This window comes from Gasterosteus aculeatus, chromosome 10 (genome assembly GCF_964276395.1).
Source record: "Gasterosteus aculeatus chromosome 10, fGasAcu3.hap1.1, whole genome shotgun sequence".
Classification (NCBI taxonomy): Eukaryota; Metazoa; Chordata; class Actinopteri; order Perciformes; family Gasterosteidae; genus Gasterosteus; species Gasterosteus aculeatus.
In genome coordinates this window covers 8,584,050-8,606,262 of record NC_135697.1, presented here as the reverse complement: position 1 = coordinate 8,606,262, position 22,213 = coordinate 8,584,050, and the positions used below count along the sequence as shown (strand labels likewise).

The 22,213-nt window shown below is 42.5% G+C and overlaps 2 protein-coding genes across 2 annotated transcripts; one reads left to right on the top strand and one right to left on the bottom strand.

Moving 5' to 3' along the window:
- Positions 1 to 362: 362 nt before the first annotated feature.
- LOC120826364 (TBC1 domain family member 20) lies at positions 363 to 11,019 on the bottom strand. Its single transcript, XM_040188561.2, has 10 exons — positions 10,532 to 11,019; positions 9,790 to 9,844; positions 8,995 to 9,125; positions 8,818 to 8,898; positions 7,989 to 8,175; positions 7,780 to 7,881; positions 5,389 to 5,530; positions 4,460 to 4,644; positions 4,083 to 4,189; positions 363 to 3,378 (listed from the first exon to the last, which is right to left on the bottom strand). Exons 1-10 carry the CDS (start codon positions 10,599 to 10,601, stop codon positions 3,197 to 3,199), a joined length of 1,242 nt encoding a protein of 413 aa, XP_040044495.2. The 5' UTR covers positions 10,602 to 11,019; the 3' UTR covers positions 363 to 3,196.
- On the top strand, positions 10,948 to 21,972 carry dgat1a (diacylglycerol O-acyltransferase 1a). The gene is made up of 18 exons (XM_040188560.2): positions 10,948 to 11,108; positions 11,535 to 12,060; positions 13,017 to 13,104; positions 16,040 to 16,080; positions 16,434 to 16,519; positions 17,090 to 17,142; positions 17,568 to 17,673; positions 17,845 to 17,973; positions 18,608 to 18,682; positions 18,783 to 18,886; positions 18,998 to 19,036; positions 19,128 to 19,169; positions 19,301 to 19,345; positions 19,583 to 19,695; positions 19,949 to 20,014; positions 20,146 to 20,233; positions 20,415 to 20,477; positions 20,559 to 21,972. Exons 2-18 carry the CDS (start codon positions 11,780 to 11,782, stop codon positions 20,703 to 20,705), a joined length of 1,566 nt encoding a protein of 521 aa, XP_040044494.2. The 5' UTR covers positions 10,948 to 11,108; positions 11,535 to 11,779; the 3' UTR covers positions 20,706 to 21,972.
- The last annotated feature ends 241 nt before the right edge of the window (positions 21,973 to 22,213 follow it).

Sequence of the window (22,213 nt, the reverse complement as noted above, 5' to 3'; positions counted from 1 at the left end):
ACGCTGTACAAGCAAAGTAAATTTCAAACAAAAGGCCGTTATAATTTACCAGATTTCAAGGTGTATTAAAATGTTGAGTTTTGTCTGAACAACCCAAACTCAAAAGACTTTAAAACCATCAAAAAAGAAGAAAAAAGAAACCACCACATTTTAGAAGCTGCAACCATTCCTCGTCAACAATGAATCATCAAAGCACCAGTTCATTCAATTTCTATTCCTCAACTAATTGTTTAGGCACTAAAACACATAATTGAGCATACATGTGTGATGGTTTGGACATCCTCTGAATTGGAAGCATTAACTGTTTTTTGGGGATTGCAACACTTTTTGTTTAAAGCAGAATAACTTTCACACCAGAAGTGTTCACTTTATTGTTTATTTATTGTTTTTACCTCGTTGACAGAATTATCTTCATATGCATGTCAAACGCATGTCTGAGTAGAACTGCAGTACAAGTAACCTGATATGTACCAAGTGTTTGGTAGCGATAATACATGCATTAAAAGCCCATAGAAATTATATATGCACACACACACACACACACACACAGGTTATTATGGGCTAGAGACATTATTATCTGTAAAGCATTTGGGAGATTCAGACGTGAGGACAGAGAGGCCTTGAAAGGCGAGACACAAGCTCACAGGTTCCACTTCAGACTCTTCATCAGACCACACGGAGTTCATCATTTGGCATCAAAGTCAAGTTTTTGGGATTTAAAGAGTGACATTTAGCTATTGAAATAACTCCTACTCCTCTTTTTATTGTTATTAAGGTATTTTGTTTTATTTCATTTGAGCATTTTTGAACACCAACTAAGTATTACAATGCAACTAAACTTGAATGTGAACTATAAAAAAAAAAAGCTAACAAGATTGAATAATTGCAGTACAGTTAAATAAAATGATGTCTCTTCTACGAAAAGACTAACTATATTCTCAAGAATTTCATGGCCCTAAATCGGAATACAAACAGTTTTGGGGTTTTAACTTTGAACATGGCCTCAGGCATCATCTTTCTTTACGATTTTGGTTGGTTTCATTGAAAACAAACAAATGCTTCAATCATTTTTCATCCGAGGCCTCTGCCAGACTACGGTCAGAGCAGGTGTTGGTGTTTAAGTGTGTGTGAATGTAAGAAAAGAAGAAAAGGAGAAAGAGTCTTTAGCACGCCAACAGCCACGGGCAGGAATTAAATCCTCATTATGATCTGGCAAAGCCACCACTCTCTCCCTGCATGAGTGTCTGTGTGTGTGTGTGTGTGTGTGTCTACATGGCAATAAATATACAATTACTCAGTAGCACCTTGACGTTGGAAGATCACAGTCAAAGGTGTTTACCCTGCATATTTCTGTCTTAAGTGCAAAGCAAAGCTACATGCAAAAACCGTTATTTTTAAATTAATAAAATATGTTTAGGCAGTAAAAATTCTCAGAATTTTGATTGCAAACCATAATTTTCTCTTGCCCCACATATCTGTTTAAAATACCCATTCAGAAAATCCCATTAAATCCAACAATTTTTCTCTAAAGCACGCACGCACGCACGCTTTAATCACATCCGACATGCACATGTGTCATGTATTACACGACGCACAGCGTGTCAGACTGAAAAGTGGAACATGCAGAGGCTTTGCAAACAAGCAGCACAGGTTACGACGGGCCGGGTGTCTGAACTGAAACCGGAGCTACGCGCTATTGATGGACTTATTGACGGTCCAAAGAAATGACAGCTATTGTCGTTTTCTGAACAGTGCCAGAAACTTTATCAGAGTGCGGCGAGAAGAGGGGGGGGGGGGTTTGAGAGTGTTGTGACCCAGGTTCATTTGTGTTAGATGCAACTCTGCAACATGCTAGTAGAAAGCTGATAAATATTGCAGAATCAAAGTCGACACACAGAGCACACATCGCTGTTTGGAGAACCCCCCCGTTTCATATATATCTACCCCAGTTGGAAACTGCCTGTATTATTAATAATCACTATTCAGGCGCCAAAAGTCAGTGATTACGTTTGTGGCAACAACATCTACCGGCTGTGTGAAATAAAACACAATTTCTCACAAATGTTAAAATAATCACTTTAGCTGTAAAATGCTGGAGAGAAATATGATGCAGAAGAACTGAGTGTTCTGTAGTGCACTGTAGTTCTATTGATGGCTGTTCAGAGTGCATGTTGGGGCAAGCCTGATAAATATTTCAGGAACGTAAAAGTACTGGTGTTTTCCGAAAATTCATTCAGCAGTGCGAGGCCACAACATCCAGAAAACTGCCACAGAAAACACACAAAAAACAGATGTAAATGTATTCCATTGCCTCCTGCATCTTAAGCCTCAATGCATCTGAAAAGGACCTACTGTGTGCATTCAGTGCAGAGTGCTAACTGTGTATAATGTTCACATTTTGGGCAGCAGGGAACTCTACTGTTAATGTAACTCGCTGACACCTGCAGTAAAGCAATTAATACAAGTGGCTTACAGGCAAAATCTCTCCCGCCATCTTTCCCATTTCTCTCCCGCTCTCTTTCTTCACTCATAACTGGAAGCTTTCAGCAGAAAACACCACTCTTTAATAATTTGTATTCCTGTGTCATCGCGCTGGCTACGGGCACTTTTAGCTCTCAGATACGACTGCTGAGCCAACGGGGGCCCTGAAACACCATCTCCAGAAACACAGCGAGACAAGCATGACCATCTGAGAAAGACTTATCAGCAAAATGATCAGCCAACAACAAACGCACAGAGACACGTGTCTCGGATGTATAATGAGACAATAGGCCCTTGGGCTAAAACACGTTCGAGCCCACCGCACCCCCTACATGGGAGCAGTCGCATAACGACTGAAAGGCATTAGAGTCTCTCCTCGGTCATTTTGCATGCCCGTGGTTGTTTTTTGCCAAACAGGTTGGCCATTTGAGGTCATTTGGAAAAATAAAAGTGAGCTGGGCCCAACCGGTCGGAGGCCCATTCAGAGTCGGTCGGAGCTCAAATGTGGTACTCTGGCGGTGTACATATGTTCGTAATGTTTGTGTAGCAACAACCTGTTTGGCAAGATAAAGGACCTAGTCCTGTTTTTGTCCGAGGATTCCTCTCAGCAGGAGGGAGGCGCTTCAAGTCTTTGTCTATAGGAGTGACTCTACGGTTTAGGAGCCGACGTGTGTCTGCTGTCACCACGCGTCAGTCCACATCCCCCACCGCCACGTCAGAACAGTTGCTGTAACACCTCGGGTCCCCAGCCCAAGGCCGTCTGAGCCACGGCGAACACGGCCACCCCGAGCGTGGCGGAGAGCCCCCACACTGCCATCTTCACCATCCTGTCGCCGCTCCCCCACCGCTGGCCTCGGTCTCGGGGCGGAGCTGCGTCCTTACCGGAGTGTCGAGAGGCTGCGAGCACAGAACAAGGAGGGAGGAGGGGGGGGGGGGGGGGGGGGGCCAGACAGAGAGGTGGGGTCACGAGAAGCTGGGACATTGGAAGCTGAATCAAAGGGAGCTGGGAAAGTTAGGGGGAGGGATGTAAAAACACAGGGAGGAGAGACATGGAGGGGGCAGAAGCAGTAAACAACTAATTTGGCTCCATGATTTCTGATCAGCAACACTCTCACTTTAATCAATCGGCAGCTATAATAATCCGTTGTGTGACATTTAGACAGCAGGTTGTCTCTTACAGACTCCCGTTCATTGTCTGCCACAGTCAAATTAGACGGTGCTCCTTATGGCTGTAACACACTTCATCTTAGATGCCGCTAATTGAATTCTGATGAAACTGCAGGGAATAATGTGCACTCATTCCAATATTGCATTGTTTGGCCTGAGGAGATTTTAAAAGCGTATTTTACATTGCCTGTACATCACAGACATATTGTCTTGAGAAACATCCGTGGGAAATGACGTATTTATTGCCTTGTTGTGAAGAGTTGTGTTCATGGTCCGCAAAAGAAATATGAGGAACAGGGGATCCATCAAACAAATTCTTTGTATTGTCATTTAAATGTTTGTTCTTACAATCTCAGAGTTGATTCTTTTTTTCACCCAACTTCAAAGAGCATCTCACAAAATGTCATGCATGCGCAACTATTTTTTTTTCTTACCGTGTCTGGAGTTGGAGACCCGTTCTTTGGTGAGGCGTTGCAGAACAGAGTTGGGCCTCTGGTGGAGGGTGGATAACTGAAAGGCCTGAAAGGTGCTGATGGACAGACTGGTTGAAGGAAAACGGAGGTAGAGAAAGATGGAAGAAGGATTCGGTCAGTGAGGAAGCGCAGAGTCGGGTCAATAAGAACATTTTCTGACTCTAAATCGAGTCATTAGAAGAGAATTTATTGGGTGTTTCGGTTTTAAACTGTTCTGTATTGTTGCATATTCGGTATATCAAATTGACTGTAGCCGAATAGTAACGGTGCACGCCATGTAGAGACACTGGTAGGACTCGTCTCCTGCCCCGTTGGCGCACCGATTCTTGTCCCCTCACCTCTTGTGAGACTGCAGCGTGGCCCGCTTGGCCAGTAGAGGCGGCGGATACTGGCGGAACAGGTCCTCGGCCCGACCGATCAAAAGTTGGTATGGGAGGTCCTGGGGTATGTGTGAGAGGAGGTGGTGGACCATGGCCATGTCACACTCGGTCTTCTTCACCTCCTCCTCTCTGTGCAGCACAATCTGAGGAGGAGAGGAGGGGGTTAAAACCCACTGGAGCTGTGATGCGACTCAACAAGTGAGGCTCAGCAGTGGAGCAGGTTGATGAAGAGTTAACAAGCCCCCCTCCGCCCCCCCTCCCCACCTGCTCCTCCCTCATACGGTGCGCTGGAGGAAACATGAACTACATTCTGCTTGGTTGTTTCACACACTTCAAAACAGACCTCTCACTCTGTTGCCCCCCCCATACAAACACACACAGAATTTGCTCAACTGTACACACTAATCAACATGCACAAAACCCTTCTGTTTAAAATGAGAAAACACCTAAAAACAGGATGCTTGCACACACAAAACATTGCTTGTACACAAACACGCCTGCACATACACGTGTTACAGGAGAGTCAAAGAGTCAAACGTATAAAAATGCTTTTTCTTTGTAATCTCCTTCACTTTCCAAGTCAACCACCTCGTCATTCTGTTTGCCGATGCAGCCCTCGTGCTCCTCTTTTATCTCTCCCCCTATCCCTCCTCTTCCACCGTCTCTCATCTGTTCATTAGGAGGTATCTAATTAACTAGTCTACTGACTTCACAGTACTCTGCCTGACTGTATGCACGGCGATACGAGAGTGTGTGTGTGTGTGTGTGTGTGTGTGTGTGTGTGTGTGTGTGTGTGCGCGTATTCACAAGTGAGCCTCCTGGATTACTGACAAATACAAAGTCGTTGCCCTCTTGTTCATTTCCTGTTGGCTTAGACGCCGTCTCACCGTGGCGGCGAGGTAGATGGGCATCAGCGGGTGCGACGCCAAGAAGAAGTCGTAGAGCCTCATGGTGTGTTTGAAGTCTGACAGCACGTGTCCGTACCACGTGATGAGCCAGGACAGTGCGAAGATGGTTCCCACCTCGGATCTGTAAGAAACACATGAAGCGATGTAAACAACAACAAACAAAAAAACAACGCACAGAGCGGGTTATAAATAAAATTTAAAAAAACACTAATCTTTATCCAAACAGAAAATCGTAGCAATCTCCTCACAAGAGCATCTTGGTGAGTAACAAACTAACAGAAAACAGAAATTATGTTCAGAATTAAATGAAAATGCAGTTATAAAATAAAAATATATTGGAAGACTATACATGTTTCCTATCGTCTCATCAGTTAGTGGATTCATCACATCCTGATCCATCACAGGGCAAATCTCTCTGAGTTGACTTTCATACTGTAATAAAGACAAATGGAAAGCAACGGCTGCACGGAAGGCAGGATATTACTTTGAAAACTGATGGCACACCTGGTGGTGAGCGCAACTTTACACTTTAGGCAATCCTTAGTCTGTCAGCTAAAGTGTAGGAAGAAAATGCACTAGTAGGATTCGGCCAACCGTAGCGAGGGAAAGACTTCTACAGGTTCTCACGAGAGAAAGAACGGGGAAAATAATGGTCTGAGCTGTGAAGTTGAGACACGCTGACTATTAATCCCCAGAACTCCACATATGCTACAGTGGTTCCTAAAAAGCTTCCTGATAGGAGGAGGTCATTCACCTGGATGACATCACCGGGGTTATTTTTTCATACATGACAAAGCAAAGCGGAGGACATCATTCAACATTTGCACTTTCTTTAATTTTGTAGAAGCTAAACTTCAATAGTAAAAGACTCAGAAATTAGTGGTTTAAAAGATTTTTCCTTGGTCACAGCTATTTGACCTCATGAATTTGAAATAAAAATAGATATAATAGTTCATAAACCTCCAACGCTCTTCCCCGGTCATTCTTTGTTATGTGCTGACATAAATACTCTGTATATTTTTGACAGAGTCTCGAGTAGATTGGATACTCGTTGTTAATAAATATTAGATAGGAACATTGAGTGGGGAAGAAGAAAAGGGAGGAAGGGAGTCCCAAGCAAAAAGAAGTGGATGGAGTGATGTGCAGGGGGAGGGGTGAAGAGAGGGAGCAGAGGACAGGGAACATAAAAAAGATCAAATGAAATGGGAGAGGGATGAGGGAAAGAAGAAAGGAGCAAAAGATAAGAAGGAAGGTAAGCGGGAAGTGGAAGTGCTCACAAAAACAGAGCGTTCCGAACTTTGAAGTCAGGAGGAGTCCTTCCTTCTCTGCCGGGGAAATGTCTTGTTTTTGTGCTCTTTCGGTTTGTGTGCGCTCGTGTTTGAGTAGAGACGGGTAATTTGCAAATATGGAAGTTGCCGGCGCAGCATCAATTATAAACGGGCAACAAGACAGCGAAGGCTCTGCAGACACACGGAGGCAAGTGCACATATCCAAATACCGTGAGGACCATTTATTGACTCTGTGAATATCTGTAGGGTTGTGGATTTGGATTTGGGACCTTCTGACAGCACCTGGTCGTGTAGTAAAAAAGCTCTCATTTTGCTGCTTTCAAAAAGAGAATGAATCATTTGTGGATGATTACCTTTCACAAAGAGAGGTAAATGTGTTGCACATCTTGGTGGGAGAGAAAAGCCACTGAAACAGCTGTTGGACCATCTGACACAGGAACTCCCCAATGAGACCAGACTAAATGCATTTTCAGTTGGACTCCAATTCCCAAACAAAACACTCAATACGCGTCTCGCCATGACGCTCAATGGTTATAGAAAAACACTTTAGTGCCATCTAGTGGAATTTAATTACATTACTTCAAAAGAAACTTAAGAAGAAATTTAGAATACTCTGAAATGCAGTCGATTTTCTGTCATCTACAGCAAATCATTGGATTAAAAAATGTTTTTGAATATAATCTGGAGACTTTTGATTGTATTGGGTTACCGTTACAAAAAACAGTCACAGCGAAGTGCAGGACTTTGCACTTCTAACGCAATTGGAGCACTTACTCAACATATTCATCTTTGATTTTTAATGAAAATAAAATTAAAGCTCAATTACCCATAACTCACAATTAAAAAGAAAACAAATATTAGTTAAACCACTAAAAAAAACCTGGCAGCCGGAGTAACTTCTTCACTCAAGAACATATCAGTTATTTTACAAATACATTCTTGCATTTACATAATCCAAAATGTAATCCTGTAATCCTTGCTAAAGTAGACTACGATCTGATGGCACATTTTTTCAATGTAATCCAGGCTGTTTATAGCTACTTATTTTTTCTAATCTGATTTTGTGCATGTGAATGTTTACCTGATCATGAAGTCGTGTAGTTCTCTATCAACTTGTTCCAATATGGGCATCAGGTAGTTTAAAATGTGTTTGGTGCTGTCCATGGTTGGATCCATGAAATCCCTACAGATGGAGAAAAGTAATTATTGCTAAAATAGTTGAAATAATAAACGTCATTTTTTTACTTTACTAGCATGCCTAGATGAATGGATTCATTGGAAAACAAAAACCTGAGGTGGTGATTGGACAGCGTGTCCAGCATGGCGAGGGCCATCTGCTCCCCGACTACCAGCAGCAGAGTGACGGCCACGTCGTGGTAGCCTTGGTAATAATGAAGCTGAGGGTTGCATTTCAGAACCTCCAGAATGATGTCAGTCAGCTGCTCCTGGAGCACGGCTCTCTGTGTGGCTGCCATGCCTGAGGGAGAGTCAAGGACCATAAATAAAGCAGAGGTTAATAGAAACAAATGAACCTCTGGAAAAGGCCAGTGGTTAACAGTTTGACAAAGGTTATCGGACTCTGGTCGAGTGCTTGTGACCAGGTACACAAAAACACTGCCCAGCTGTGCTATCAAAAGGTAGAACATGATTTCCTTGCACAACATGTGCAGTAAATATCAATTTTAATTTCCAAAAGTACATAGTTTGAACTTTTTTGGCACCTTTTACTAGCAAAATGACATCAAATTCATCTTATGTTGAACAGCTGTAGTACAGAGACAGAGATCAACTAAACTGAGCCTTGTATGTCATAAATCCAGCTTTCCCTCATTCCCAGCTGCTTTTTTCAGTCATCTATTTCGGGAACAAAATTGTTGTTTTCTTTGTAGAAAAGATTATTGAGTAAAAAAAAAAAATTAACCAAGAATGAACTGACAGATTCTTTCCCAACTTTGGGATTTTGGCTGACAACACACAGATGTCTGAGCCCTGTTGCAGATTTTACCCAGATATCCAGACATCTGCATGTGACTATACAGGATTAAAAGTAGAATAATAGCACCACTAGTGATGCCGGTAGCTTTAGAGTTTAACAAACATACACAGACAGAACACAGACCTTTGGGAAACCGCTTCATGGACCTCCTGACATCCAGGACTACTTGGTTGTAGTCCTTGTGGCTCTCCCTCACATCTCGACCTACACCATACCAAATCACATTTTTATTGTTATCGTCAGCATTATAACATTGATTCTAGTATTGTGGACCTTAAACCCTGTGAATAAACCACTAACCGGGTTTAGGTGGTAGATCGTACACATTGACGTTCAGCAGTTTGGGCCAGACTTTCCTCCTCACGTCGTTAGTGAGCAGTCCTCCCTTACTGGCTGCTGCTCTCCTCAGAGTCTCAATGTCCACTGGATCACTGCAAAAGCAAGAGTCAGAATAGGACTTTGAGCAGTGTGATGCACATCTTAGGAGTCTGCTGTCTGCTGACAGCAAAATCTCCATGGTAACAAGTCTTCCATACAGACAGAAGTTAATAGCTCTAAATAATGACAAATTTACAAAGCAACTTGCCTCAGGAATACAATACATTTTCTTAATAGTGGTGGATTAGTAAAATATAAATGGATATGTATTGTATATTTGGATGACAGCACGATGTGTCCACATTTCTAAAACGAATACACTTTTCTTATGCAATGATATGTGGATTCAGTTACAAAATTCTCATAACTTTCTAAATTTCTGGAAATACAGACACTTTGAGGCTGATTTTAAAGGAATGCCATTGTGGTAAGTAGGTGAACTGGGATCTTGAGTTCCTTCACCGTTCAAGTTATGGTGTATTTCATCATCAGAATGTCATGGATACATTTATTTGTCAGTGTCAAAAGTGTTTCATTGGTAAGATGTAAGCCAATTTGATGAGGAATACTTTAAAAGATTAAATATAACGCCATCTTAGATGCTGATTTGAGGGAAAATGTGAAAAAATGAATATGTCTTCCTAGAGTCACAACAGTGGACATAGAAGTAATCCTTAACAAGCAAACCACAGTACTGATAGTTAACAATGAATTAACCTGAACAAAGCCTGGTGGATCTCAGCCAACTTCTGTTTTCTTCCGCAATTTGTTTCTGTAAAAAAAAAAAAACGACGTGGGTGAGAATGAAGCGATGAAGGAAATACAAGAATGAAAGAAAGACAGTGTAGCAATAAGGTAAAGGCGAGGAAAGGTGGTGACACATACAGAGGGAAAGAATGAGGGATGGAAATACGTGTAGAGAGAAAGATAAAGAAAACATTATAATAACCGACCTCAACATGAATCACAAATATGACCATAGTGAAAGGACTATGCATGGAGGCTTGGATCAAGTGTGCGTACATCTTGAAGGGAAAAACTCAGAGACCCAGAGTTGAGTGATGACACACCTGATTGCAGGTGTTCGTTTATTTCGTCATTACTACTGTGAATAATGACGTCATCTCTGACAGGAAGTAGTCAGACTGGCTGCCACGCAGGCACCACTGACACAAGCTACTGTCGAATTGAACAGAAGTGTGGCACCGGCGTCTTTTTGCTGGGATATTTACTCGTCATTGGTGTCTTGTTGTTTGTGTCAGCGGGCTGAATAATTAGTTTTTAACTTAACGGGCATTCAAGCTCACTTATCTCTGCTGCACGTGCAGCAGCTGTAAATAGGCAGGCTCGTTTTAACGCTGGAACTAGCTAGCTTGGAGTGAAGTACTTGAGTCTAGCGTAACGTTACGTTTATTAAATAGAAACAGTCACCTATTACCTATTTGTCGGCATGGCTTACCTCTGGTGACAGATCCAGTCCCATTCAACCCGACTCCTGCGGTTTCTTTCTTCCTCTTCAGCTTTTTCATCCTGTTAAAAGCCGTTTAGCGAATTACGGAGGTTGTGTTGCGCCATAGACAAATCAACAAATTAAAAATATGTTTCGAAACAACTAAAAACAGTGACGATATTTGACTATACGTTATCAGTTCTCTCAACAGCTGTATCCGACTCAACCTAACGCGAGATCATCCTGCAACGCTCTGATTGGGCATAAATGACACGTGACACAGAACACGAATACCATTGGCTCCCGTTTGGTTCGCAAATTGACTTGATTGCAATTTTTTTGGTCGTCGTATTTGAGCAATGAGATGTGGTTGACGATGACGTGACGTACTTTTGAAAGTGAAGCTATATACAACGGCTGTAAGAAACTGGAGTATTGTCATAGACGTTAAATAATGCTGTGTTATTATGATAACATGGGCAATATTGCTTCCAAGCGTGAAAAGATACAATTGTAAACCACAACCACAAGAAAAGGACAGAAACCATTACAGCATTTGAATCGTAGTGGTAAAACACAACACAAGGTGAAAGATGCAATATTGTTTGTGTGTGTGTAATGTCAACTTTAATATCCTATTATTTTATGAGCAAATTCTAACCCTGCAATGCTTTAATCCTAACAAATCCATTTTAAATAGGTAAAGACATACATTCTCCTGCAGATTGCTAGAAGGCTAAAACTGGATTAGGTTGGATTCTAGAGGGAACACATATTGCAATGCTGTAATTCATACACTTGGCAACAACAAAACCTGATTCTCAATCAGTGATTGGGGGGAATTGTCTGTGGGTCTACTATTACATCAGATTAGTTATTGAATGTTAAATGAATACTGTTTTATGTCATCACCTTCATTTGTTGTGGCAAATAGTTGAACATTGAGGTGCATTGGTGCTACATGCCACTATGACCCAGTACATTTATTTTTCTTCTCTTTTTTGTGGAACAGTAACTCCGGAGGTGGATTAGATAGGGGGATGTCAGTTAAAAACACAGATCTGGCAACCTTAATGACAACTGCAACCTGAGCCGGTGGTGATGAAACGCCGTCAAACCACCAGCGGTGACGCGCGTCGTGAGCGTTCGCCCGTCAGCTCTCTATGTAACCCCGCGGATGGGAATAAAGACGCAGGTGACCGCGGCTTGACCAGCCGTGTCAGACGGGTGGAAGCTGCGTGACCGCACGCCGCCTAAATGAGCGACGCAGCCGAGATGAGAGGGCCCGTTACCCGCCGGAGGAGGATCACCGTCTCCGGCAACGGTGGCGGAGCCGCAGCGGCGAAACGCACCAACGGGAACAAGTGTCACGGTGCCGGGAAGAAAGCGCCGGGGCGTCCCGCCGCGGCCAAGGCGAACGTGGGGGCGAGCAACGGCGGGAAGGCGGGCGGAGAGACGGGGGCGTCGGGGCAGAAACACCACCCCGACAGTCCGAAGAAGCAGATGAGCGTGGTGGAGGATTTGAACCACAGGCTCAGGTAACGTTTGCCGGCTTTTAAATAAAAAAACGTCCCGACGTCACGCGCACAAACCGGATTTCACGGATGTACATAAGTAACCTTATATTAACTTATATTGAATTCAACCACAACGGATACTTTCGCCCGTGGCCGCAGAAGTGGGCTAACGGTATAACTGTTTGCCTTTTTGGTATTTGGAAATTCATCTTCCACGTCCAACACCTTTCTGTGAATAGAAGCAAACGTCCCCCCTGCGCACACACACACACACACACACACACACACACTTGCACTTTATTTTTTACTTGTACACATTGGTCTGATTAGTAGAAACAGTTAATGGTGTAAGAGGCAGGTTTAAGTTTACAGCAGACCTTATGACCCTTAACCTTTATGATAACACACCCACTCCCCCAGATAAGCCTCCTCAGCCTTTGAAACCACCTGTGCTTATTGTTGTATGCTGGCTGGTGTTTTACTCGCACCTCACACCAAAGATATGAAGCTTGATATCATGAAGGCATGGAGAGAAAACGCCAACACCAGAATGTTGAAATGTTGAAATTAGTCAATACTTTTTTTTAAAACCTACATTTTCACAACTTGTTCATGGCCCTGGTGCGGTTGTGGGCCTACTGGATATGAATTAATTAATTTAAAAGCCTGTTAGGCTAGAAAATTATTTATGTTGCAAAGGCAAATCGAACACTGTGTGGGGGAAAAATACAACCAAAAAAAAACGTTAGCCGCAATGAATTGTCCGTTTGAATTATGCAGCGTCCTTTAAAACCTAATTGACTATAACATGTCTGGTTGTGTGTAGTTTCAAGATGCACGTCTCCTTGGCAGAGGCTTGAGAGCGACTGGAGTTTCATGCCCGAGCTCTTGGAGATCTACAGGCAGGAGGGAATGCAGAGAGCTCCATCAGCACCAGAGATCCTTCGTAAAACTGTTGACTTTGTGTTTCCATGCAGCTGTCACGTCCTCCAGGAGTCCCTCTTAAGTTCAGCCAGCGGCTACAGCAACTACAGAGGAATCCTCAACTGGTGTGTTGTGATGCTGGTGAGTCGAACCGCACGTGTCCATTCACGAGTCAAAATGTACTGTGACCTCCACAAATAATCATCCGTAAATTCTGGAGGAAAACATGACACGCAATTCATCTTCTTTTTTTTTTTTTTGAAAGAGTTATTATTCCTATCCCAGCTGCACAGTTGTCTCTTTGTCTTCCACTTGCACTGTGTACTAAGCTGCCAGCTACTGTAGCACAGAGCGACTCTGGTCATTGCTTTAAGAACTTCCAGTTGGACTCGTTACAGTGACTTTCTTGTGACACATGAAATTGTGAGAGGTCTGATAAGTTGTTTTCATGTCTTCCAACATGCGTGCACAGCAAATTTAATCATTGCCAGTTTGCCAGTCCTTTATTTGCAATATTTACTCATTTCTACGACTTTGATTAAGAAGGTTATTGGCTGCACTTTAATCCAAGTGAGTTTATTTTATATTTTGAAGCTGACTCATCAGACTTTCTGTTCTAGTACACCTGCGGTCAACATCCTACGGATTAAAGTGACGATTCACGTCGAACACACACTGCAAAATGACGAATATGAACGCAGTGCAGGGATTTTCCATCAGAGAGATTATTGTGGGGCGCAAGGTGGCATCTGTGGAAATGTGCGGGTATGAAAAATGTTTATGTAGATGGATTGGATTTGTAGTGTCTTCTTTTATTTGACCCATGTCAATCAGCATTATATGGTTTAATTTTAAAAGTCACCCGTTCTAATGAATAATAACATGACCCTTAAGTGCCTTGATGGATCTTCACAGCTTCTCATACTGACATTCTAAAAATAAAACATTAACCCAAAAGATTAATCTTCCTTAAGGGATCGTTTTATTTATAGCTCTGGGAAAAAAAAGTCTGTGTGCATCACAGTTTAAGCTTTCACATCTTAACCTTGCCAGGATAAAGTAAGGAGAATCACTAGGGAGCCGCAACAAAAGCCGACCACTCAAATGTATGAGACGAGCGTTCCACGTGTCGAGTAAATTAATTAGCAGGAGCTTCTGTTCAGACCAGCCGACGGGATTATCTTCAGAAGAATGAACTTTGTTCCCTGTTGTGATTGCAACAGGTTGTGACTCCGACGTTGCACATGTGGACACGTACTTTTTTTTTTAGTTCCGGGGCCGGATTAATTTTGACTTTGAAAAAAATAGTCAGCGGGGACGCATCGCTCTGTTCAGGCCGTTTTTAGGAAGCCATCGGGATTAGGCCGAAAGAGGGTGAAGTGGAACCGCAAGGTTGTGTGCGTGTTTGTGGGCGGAGGAGATGGAGGGACACACTCACACACGGCTTAGTTGTGTCATTTGTCCCCAATAACCGGGACTGTTGGCCAGTTTCCTTAAATTTCAGCTGCAGGAGCACGTTTGTGCAGATGGGACATCAGATGTGTTGTTCATCTTCTTTCCCTTTTCCCTTTTGAGTGTAGAAGGCAAAGTGTTTTTGAAATGCTTCTAATTCAAATCATTCACAGCCTTAAAACAAAGACGGTCAGCAAAGTAAAGAATTTTACGAGCTTCTTTTCGAAACAGCGGCACCTCTTCTTTAAATTAAAGATTGAAGGAAGTGTGTTTTATATCAGAATATTCCAGTTGTTTGGAGGTCTAAAGCGCTCAATATTAAGGCACAATGTTAAGAAGAATTAGATCGGGGCCAAAAATAAATCTTTGCGAGTGAAACATATATATATTTTTTTTAGGACGCTGCACCATGTTCAGTGGGCCTGTTTTTGATACGAGGACTCAGCCAGGCAGCGAGGAGAGACGCTACGTTTAAACCTCAACAAGCTAAAGTCAAACAATGATCCAAACAATCGATGCATCAGCTGGTCGCATCGTGGTTCCCTCTGATGTGCAGCCAAACGGACCATGTGAACAGCTCCTACAGCAACAGGGACCAGCCCGCTATTTACAGCTGCACACTTTTTCCTTCCACCGATGATGTTTAAAGGACGCTGGATGAGTGTCAACGACTAGTTCGTTTGTTGGTCGTTTCCAAGCTGCCGACTCCTTGTGAGACGAGGAACGTGAACGCACGCCCCCCGTGTGCTTTGCTGTGTTGTGAAGGAAGACCTGTTCAGGCAACCTGGGTTCAGTTGAAATGCCCTCTGCTGAAGTGTCTTTGAGCAAGACAATGAATCCTCCCAGGGTCAGGGACACGAGAGGACACATTTGCACAGTTGAATAAATGCCAAACAGGATTTTGCAATGTTTTCTTTCAACGCTCCGGGGAGGCCCGTTTCTCTGGAATGGGTTTTCTACACGACGGTCCTCCGTGGCTGAAGGTTACTAAAGCAAAGGTTACCGCTTCGGACCAAAGACAGAGTTGAAGCCAAAACCACATTGCTGCCGGGTCTTGGCAGGCGGGTTGGCCGTGGGGCAACGGGGCACGTGACCACTACTGTGCGAGCGTATCGCGTGTCCTGCTCTGTGCATCGTCATCTCAGCCGTCTCTTTAGCTGCTGCACTAAATGCATGTGCGCTCTCTCCGTGTCGAGTGGGTCGTCGGGTTTTTATCTCAGAAATCGCCGATAGTTTAAGATGGACTCAAACTTTGAACTTTAGCACATCGTATAATGATAAACTTGTTTTGCTCGACACTGAGCGGAAGCAGGGGGGGGGGGGGGGGGGGGCAGTTATCGCAGCTGGGATAAGTTGCTCAATTTGGGTATGGAACCAATCTTATCTCGTTTAAACTCACCATGAAGATATGAGCATCTTTAATCTGCTGCTTCTACAAGTTGCATCAAAAAGAAAAAATGGGACAGATATTTGTTGGTGTCATTTGTGTTTTGAACAAATCACATAATAAACACATAAAAATAAACACATGGAAACCTGCGGAGGACTCATGAGGGGGGATATTGTGGACTGAACAACGTTGGTCCTTGTGAACTACGCTCATTAGCTCCTGTCACTCTTTCAGGTGCTGAGTAATGCACGCCTCTTCTTGGAGAACATTATAAAGTGAGTATGAACCCTAAACGCGCACCACAGTATATGTACATTATGTCGATTGGTCACTTCAAAAATCAATCAGAACGGGAGGCGGACTTCAACATTCAGGAGTGCATTTGACAGCCCGTGAACTAAGGGCTTAGTTTATGTGTTGCTATGGAGACGTGACTGAGTGCCATCACGGTGTCTCCAGGTTTTCTTTCTTATCCAATAGTTATAGCTCTTTTTGGTGGACACCAAACCATTTTAACTGACCAATCTCAAAGTGAACCACTCATAAAACCATTTTCAGCCTCATTTCTTCGCAAAAGCACTGATGACTGATCGGATCAAAACCTTCTACTCGCTCCTCTCTTGTCCAGGTATGGTATCTTGGTGGACCCGATCCAAGTGGTGTCTCTCTTCCTGAAGGACCCTTACAGCTGGCCATCAGCTTGCCTCATCATTGGTATGGAGCTCTACTGCACCTGTCGAAGGACTCGCAGACATTTGTCCTTCTGGCAGCTTTCAGGTGTTGACCTCATTGGTAAACAAGTGATCGGTAACACAAGTCTCCATCACTGTGACACAACGTGTTGTTGTTGACAGTAATAAAACGTGTGTTACAGCCTTACAGCCACGGCTTTAATGGCTGATCTGATACGATTGAACAAGCTCATGATGGCAGACAGAAGCCCAGTTACCATGAGCTCTGTTATTGATTATCAACCCAAAGGCAGGGCCACTCAGGGGGACATTGTCTCTTTGTCGATGCATTTAAAAAAACAATACATGTCCCGTGCAGGAATGGGCCCCTGACTAGCAGGTATCATTATAATAGACAATCTTAATGAAATGGAATCCAGCTATTCAGAGAAAATACAGGGCTCGTATCTGAAACCTTCCATCATGTTTGACTAAATCAATATTCACCAGGTTGTCTGTCTGTCTGTCTGTCTGCGGTTACACCGAGTAATAAAATAAAGTCAATCTAGTTCCCATCTATGTGATGAGCCTGTTTGTCCCTCCTGTGTTTCAGTGTCCAATGTGTTCATCTTAGCAGTCTTGTACACAGAGAGGCGTCTGGCTGTGGTGAGTAATCACAACTATTTGCCTACATTTTCATTCTTGCAAATGTCATTGCTTTACTATTGTAGACACGGCAAGTTCAGCCTGTTCAATTCGGTCTGCTTCTGTTAATTAGCCGATACATTCCTCAAAAACCTGACATTGCAATTATAACTTTGTTCAGAGATTTTGGCAAACCTATAGCTTAACTCAAAAGAGATTTGATTTTTTTTTAATATTCATCATTGAGGGACCTCCCATCAAGGAGGAGGCACTTTACACAACCAACCAACCACCATGAGCATTTCATCTGCAGTACATCTCTGAGCCCCATGAAGGAGCCTGAATGTTCTTATTGTTCAGATAATTGTAGCTTACTTATAAGTATTATTATGAGGCCCGTGGTGAAGAACATTTTTTTAAGTGTGTTTTAATTGTATCTTTCCTAGGGCACCATTTCCCAAATGACCGGAAGCATTCTTCATATTATTAACCTGACATCCGTGTTGATCTTCCCTGCAGCCACTGTGCTTACTGTGACGTCCATGACCCCAGGTGCATAATAAACACATACATGTTTATGACACATAGACAAAATGTATTTTGTGCAATTGCCTATTAGTCATCACTGATATCCAAATTCTGTGAATCAAGTTTTTATAATTTAAAAAGCTGTTTATAAAAAAAAAAAAACATTTATTGCTCTTGTGTGTGTGCGTGTGTCAGTGGGCGGCGTGCTCTCGTTAGGAATCTACACGGTGCTGTTTCTCAAGCTGTACTCCTACCAAGACACCAACAAGTGGTGTCGAGAAATCAGACAAGCAAAAGCCAAGAGACTAACACGCTCATACTCATGTAAGTATATCAACACACACACACTGTTGAATTACATTACATTACATTACATGTCATTTAGCGGACGCTTTTATCCAAAGCGACGTACAATAAGTGCCTTCAACCGAAGGGTACAAACTCAGGAGAACAAGAAACAAGAAAGTGCTCAATAATAAATAAGCCAATTTACAATTTGCTATAGATGAGTGACGTTACAAGTACAATTTAAGTGCTACAATTTGTATAATTTGAATAAATGGTATCTAGAATGGGAGCAGGCCCGTGTGCAGAATACAGCGCAGGGCAGAGGGATCATTAGCAGAACAGTTTAGTGGCCAACAGGTTGGACAAAACCGTCAGACTGACTGTAAATAAAATGTGATTAAAACACACAAACATGAGCTCTCACTTGGATTGGATTGTTTTATATTAGAACTGTGCTGCTAACACCACCTACTGGTTACAAGAGAAACTGCAGCTTTTGGCTGATCCTGTCACGCACCCAGACGGAGGCTAAAGCTGCATGTTTTGAAGCTATTTTCATCCTAAGCGCTACTTGACAGCTTTCCCGCCTCACTGTAGTCAATAAAATGAGCGTGCGAGACGTAAAGTAACACTTGATTACCATCTCCGTTTTCACGCGTCTGTGTAACAGGTCCGTCCGTGTCGCAACTGAACGGTTCGGCGGTTCATTCTCATGTCTCCTATCCGGGCAACCTCACCCACAGAGGTAACCATGACGATGGCATGACGATAAACTGCACAGTTTACATTACAATAGTGAAAACAGTCTTAAATAAACATTTTGATTCCTTTTTTTTTGTCTTCAGACATGTACTACTTTGTCTTCGCTCCGACTCTGTGCTACCAGCTGAACTTCCCACGGTCCCCTCGAATACGCATACGGTTCCTGATAAGAAGACTTTTGGAAATGGTGAGAGGGAACACTGACACACACACAACAAGTCGTAGGATCAACTGAGATCTTTCTAAGTGAAAAACCAAGAGGATCCTGATTTTGATTCGCTCTTTCTCTTTCCTGTAGCTTTTCATTATGCAGCTCCTGGTGGGGTTGATACAGCAGGTATGTCGCACTCACAAAATACCCCACAGAATTATCTGCATTTTTAAATCAGTTTTCACCCCTAAAACGATTTTTGTTTTGTGTCTTCCAGTGGATGGTTCCCACCATACAAAATTCAATGAAACCATTCCAGGTGTGTACACACACACAAACATATGACAAAGAGAAGAGATCTCTGGGGAGCAACAAACAAGCACCCGTAGACTGCAAGGTTTTGTCTAAAGGGCACCGTTAATAACAAAGTTGTCGTTGTGTCGCTCACAGGAAATGGACTTCTCTCGGATGGTAGAGCGCCTCTTGAAGTTAGCTGTGAGTATCATAACGTTCTGCAGTCACACTGGACACACAATGGTATCCTAGCACAACGCGGATTGAAAACCAAGGAATACAATTGAAAAAGATACCACTTTTTACCATTTAAATCCCGTATTTTGAACCATGAACTTTGTCTAAACTGTCAGTATATTTTAGAGGAGAAGGTAGCAACATAGTAGCCGCATTGTTACCGTGACGCTTTTTTTGACGACCCCCGTCTTCCTCTCTCAGGTCCCGAACCATCTGATATGGTTAATATTCTTCTATTGGTTTTTCCACTCTTCTATGAACTTTTTGGCAGAACTGCTGCAGTTTGGAGACAGAGAGTTCTACAAAGACTGGTGGTGAGTTGACGAAACATCCAACAGTGCAAGTGCACACGAATACGATAAAGCGTACCCGTAAAGAAACTGCGTAACAGTCTTAACATGTTGAGTTAGCGAGTCCCATTTCATCTTGATTGTGACACAACTAGCGATCATACCTTCAGCTGGGATCATGAATACAGGTCTTTATTCTTGGTGCACTCAGTCATCATTCATAACCCATTATCTTGACGTCAAATTCTCAAAACTGTGTTATTTTCGTACATTTCAGGAACTCTGAGTCGGTCACATATTTCTGGGCCAACTGGAACATCCCAGTTCACAAGTGGTGTCTGAGGTGAGCACCAAGCGTCTATTAACTTTCCTTCATGTTGTCTTTGAGAAATGATATCCAGAAGAAGTGAAGCTGTGTACCACTATTTATTCGGGCAGATCTGTTAGATCAGTGTGTCTTTTTGTGTGTTGAAGACACTTTTATAAGCCGATGCTGAGGAAGGGAGTCAACAAGTTTCTGGCTCAAACCGCAATCTTCCTAATGTCTGCCTTCTTCCACGAGGTAAAGTCTACACATCTGCTCATTCAACCTAAAAGTCCCGTGCAGGTTTTTTTTATTGAACATCTGTACATGCTCACAGCTGGGATGCGCTGGATGCAGATGCAGCTAAATCTCTCAAGTAATTTGCAGTTTCTACATATTGCCTGTTTTTCTGTGTTTGATATCTTGAATTTCTCCTCAGTACCTGGTGAGTATTCCTCTGAAGATGTTTAGGCTGTGGGCCTTTATGGGAATGATGACGCAGGTAAGAAGCATTGAATGGTCATAAATCTCTGCTGTGCAGCAGGCAAACACAATCTGACCTCTGAACTCTAATCTCTCCCAGGTTCCCCTGGCTTGGTTTGTGGGTCGATTCCTGACTGGAAACTATGGCAACGCCGCTGTGTGGATCTCTCTCATCATTGGCCAGCCCGTCGCTGTGTTGATGTACGTCCACGACTACTATGTCATCCATCACGGGAGCACGACATAGTGCCGGACAAGTGCGCGTTTCAACACACACAAGTCATGTTGTAAACACGCACACCAGCGTGCAGGACAACTCATCATGTGAATGAAGGAAAATACTTGTTGACTTGTTGATTTTTGCACTAAAGAGAAATGAACCATTGTAGGCCGGGAAGGGATTTGAACAACACAAGTGTTCGCTTTAAAGCAGCATTCCACTTTAGTTGGGCAACGTACTTCTGCCACCACAGCGCTGATATGAAAATGTTGTTTCCATGTCAGTGGTTTGAGAAGCCGCTTCTTTCTTGCGTCCAAAGAAAACCAAGGAATGATGAAGCCAGATAAACCGGTTGATGCAGTAGTTGAGTTCCACACAACTTTATAATAACTGAAAGGACTTGTTAGATGCTAGAATGTGAAGTGGAAACCGTAAAGGGTTTTTTGTGACTTTATTTGTACAGCGTCTCCAAACATCAATGCAAGCGTAACGCAACACAGGCTGGGATGTGTTATCTGTTGCACTACTGTCTTTGTGTTGCAGAAGGTTTATTTTATACTTGTATCATTTTGTCGGTGTGACTGTCCTTATTTATGATGTGCCATATGATAATTTAATGCACTAGTTGATTTATTGATTTGAACCAATGGATATTTTTTTGCACTTTAAAGCGAGGCCTGCTGTTGACTTAAAGGTTTTTGATTTATAGATTTAAATCTAGTAATGAATTTGAATCATGCTTTTTTTTGTTTATAAATTCTCAATACTTCTCAGATATTTTAATTTGACTTAAAAACGTTGCCAAGAAGGATATTGTCGTAATAAAGTTAATATAGTTTTAGTATAGTTATAGTTAATATAGTTTTTTTTCCTTTGTTTTGAACTGTTTACCAAATATATTGCAACAGTTGGCTGATCATGGAAAATCAGAGCCTTTCTTTGTAAGATCAATGCCAATAGTTTCACAATGCCTTTAAATTCATATTTGAAATACTTGGGAGCTGATGATTTACTGTTGTGTTGTGTTGTGTCAAAGCAGTATTTTCTGTGGTTTTCATGAAAGCAAGATGTCACTTTGGAAAGCATAAACCATATTAGCTTATTTGTATTTCAGTGAACAAATAGTGACTTTAGTGTGTAGCTTGTCTGACCCACTTTTATCAACAGATGTGACCCACTTTAAAATCGGTGTTAACTTTGGCCAACCGAGCGGATGACATTTGTGAAGTAAACATTACAGAATAAGCACGTTAATAAACACACGTTTTGAGTACCACACAGAGAAAATACAAAACGTTTCCGTACATTTTATTCTTAGTTGGGTGTGAAAAGTAAAAAAAAACACTTGAGTAGAACTCTAATCCCAAATGTTTTCAATTCTATTTACTCAATTAAGTTGTTTACTTTTGTCTTACTTTGTTGTAAAATACACATTGACAGGATGTTGTCCTCTGGAGTTTAACACTAGAAGCTTCATCACATCTTTTTTTAAATTCTTCTGTGGATTTGTTGCACCTTCTACGAGTATGAAATGC

Coding starts and splice junctions, on each gene's coding strand:
- LOC120826364 (XM_040188561.2), bottom strand. CDS start 10,601: ATGAAAAAGCTGAAGAGGAAGAAAGAAACCGCAGGAGTCGGGTTGAAT. Junction 7,882..7,988: donor CTGTCCAATCACCACCTCAG/GTTTTTGTTTTC, acceptor CTCCATCTGTAG/GGATTTCATGGATCCAACCA. Junction 4,190..4,459: donor ACGCTGCAGTCTCACAAGAG/GTGAGGGGACAA, acceptor TCCTTCAACCAG/TCTGTCCATCAGCACCTTTC.
- dgat1a (XM_040188560.2), top strand. CDS start 11,780: ATGAGCGACGCAGCCGAGATGAGAGGGCCCGTTACCCGCCGGAGGAGG. Junction 16,520..17,089: donor ATCAGCTTGCCTCATCATTG/GTATGGAGCTCT, acceptor CCTGTGTTTCAG/TGTCCAATGTGTTCATCTTA. Junction 20,234..20,414: donor TGTCTGCCTTCTTCCACGAG/GTAAAGTCTACA, acceptor ATTTCTCCTCAG/TACCTGGTGAGTATTCCTCT.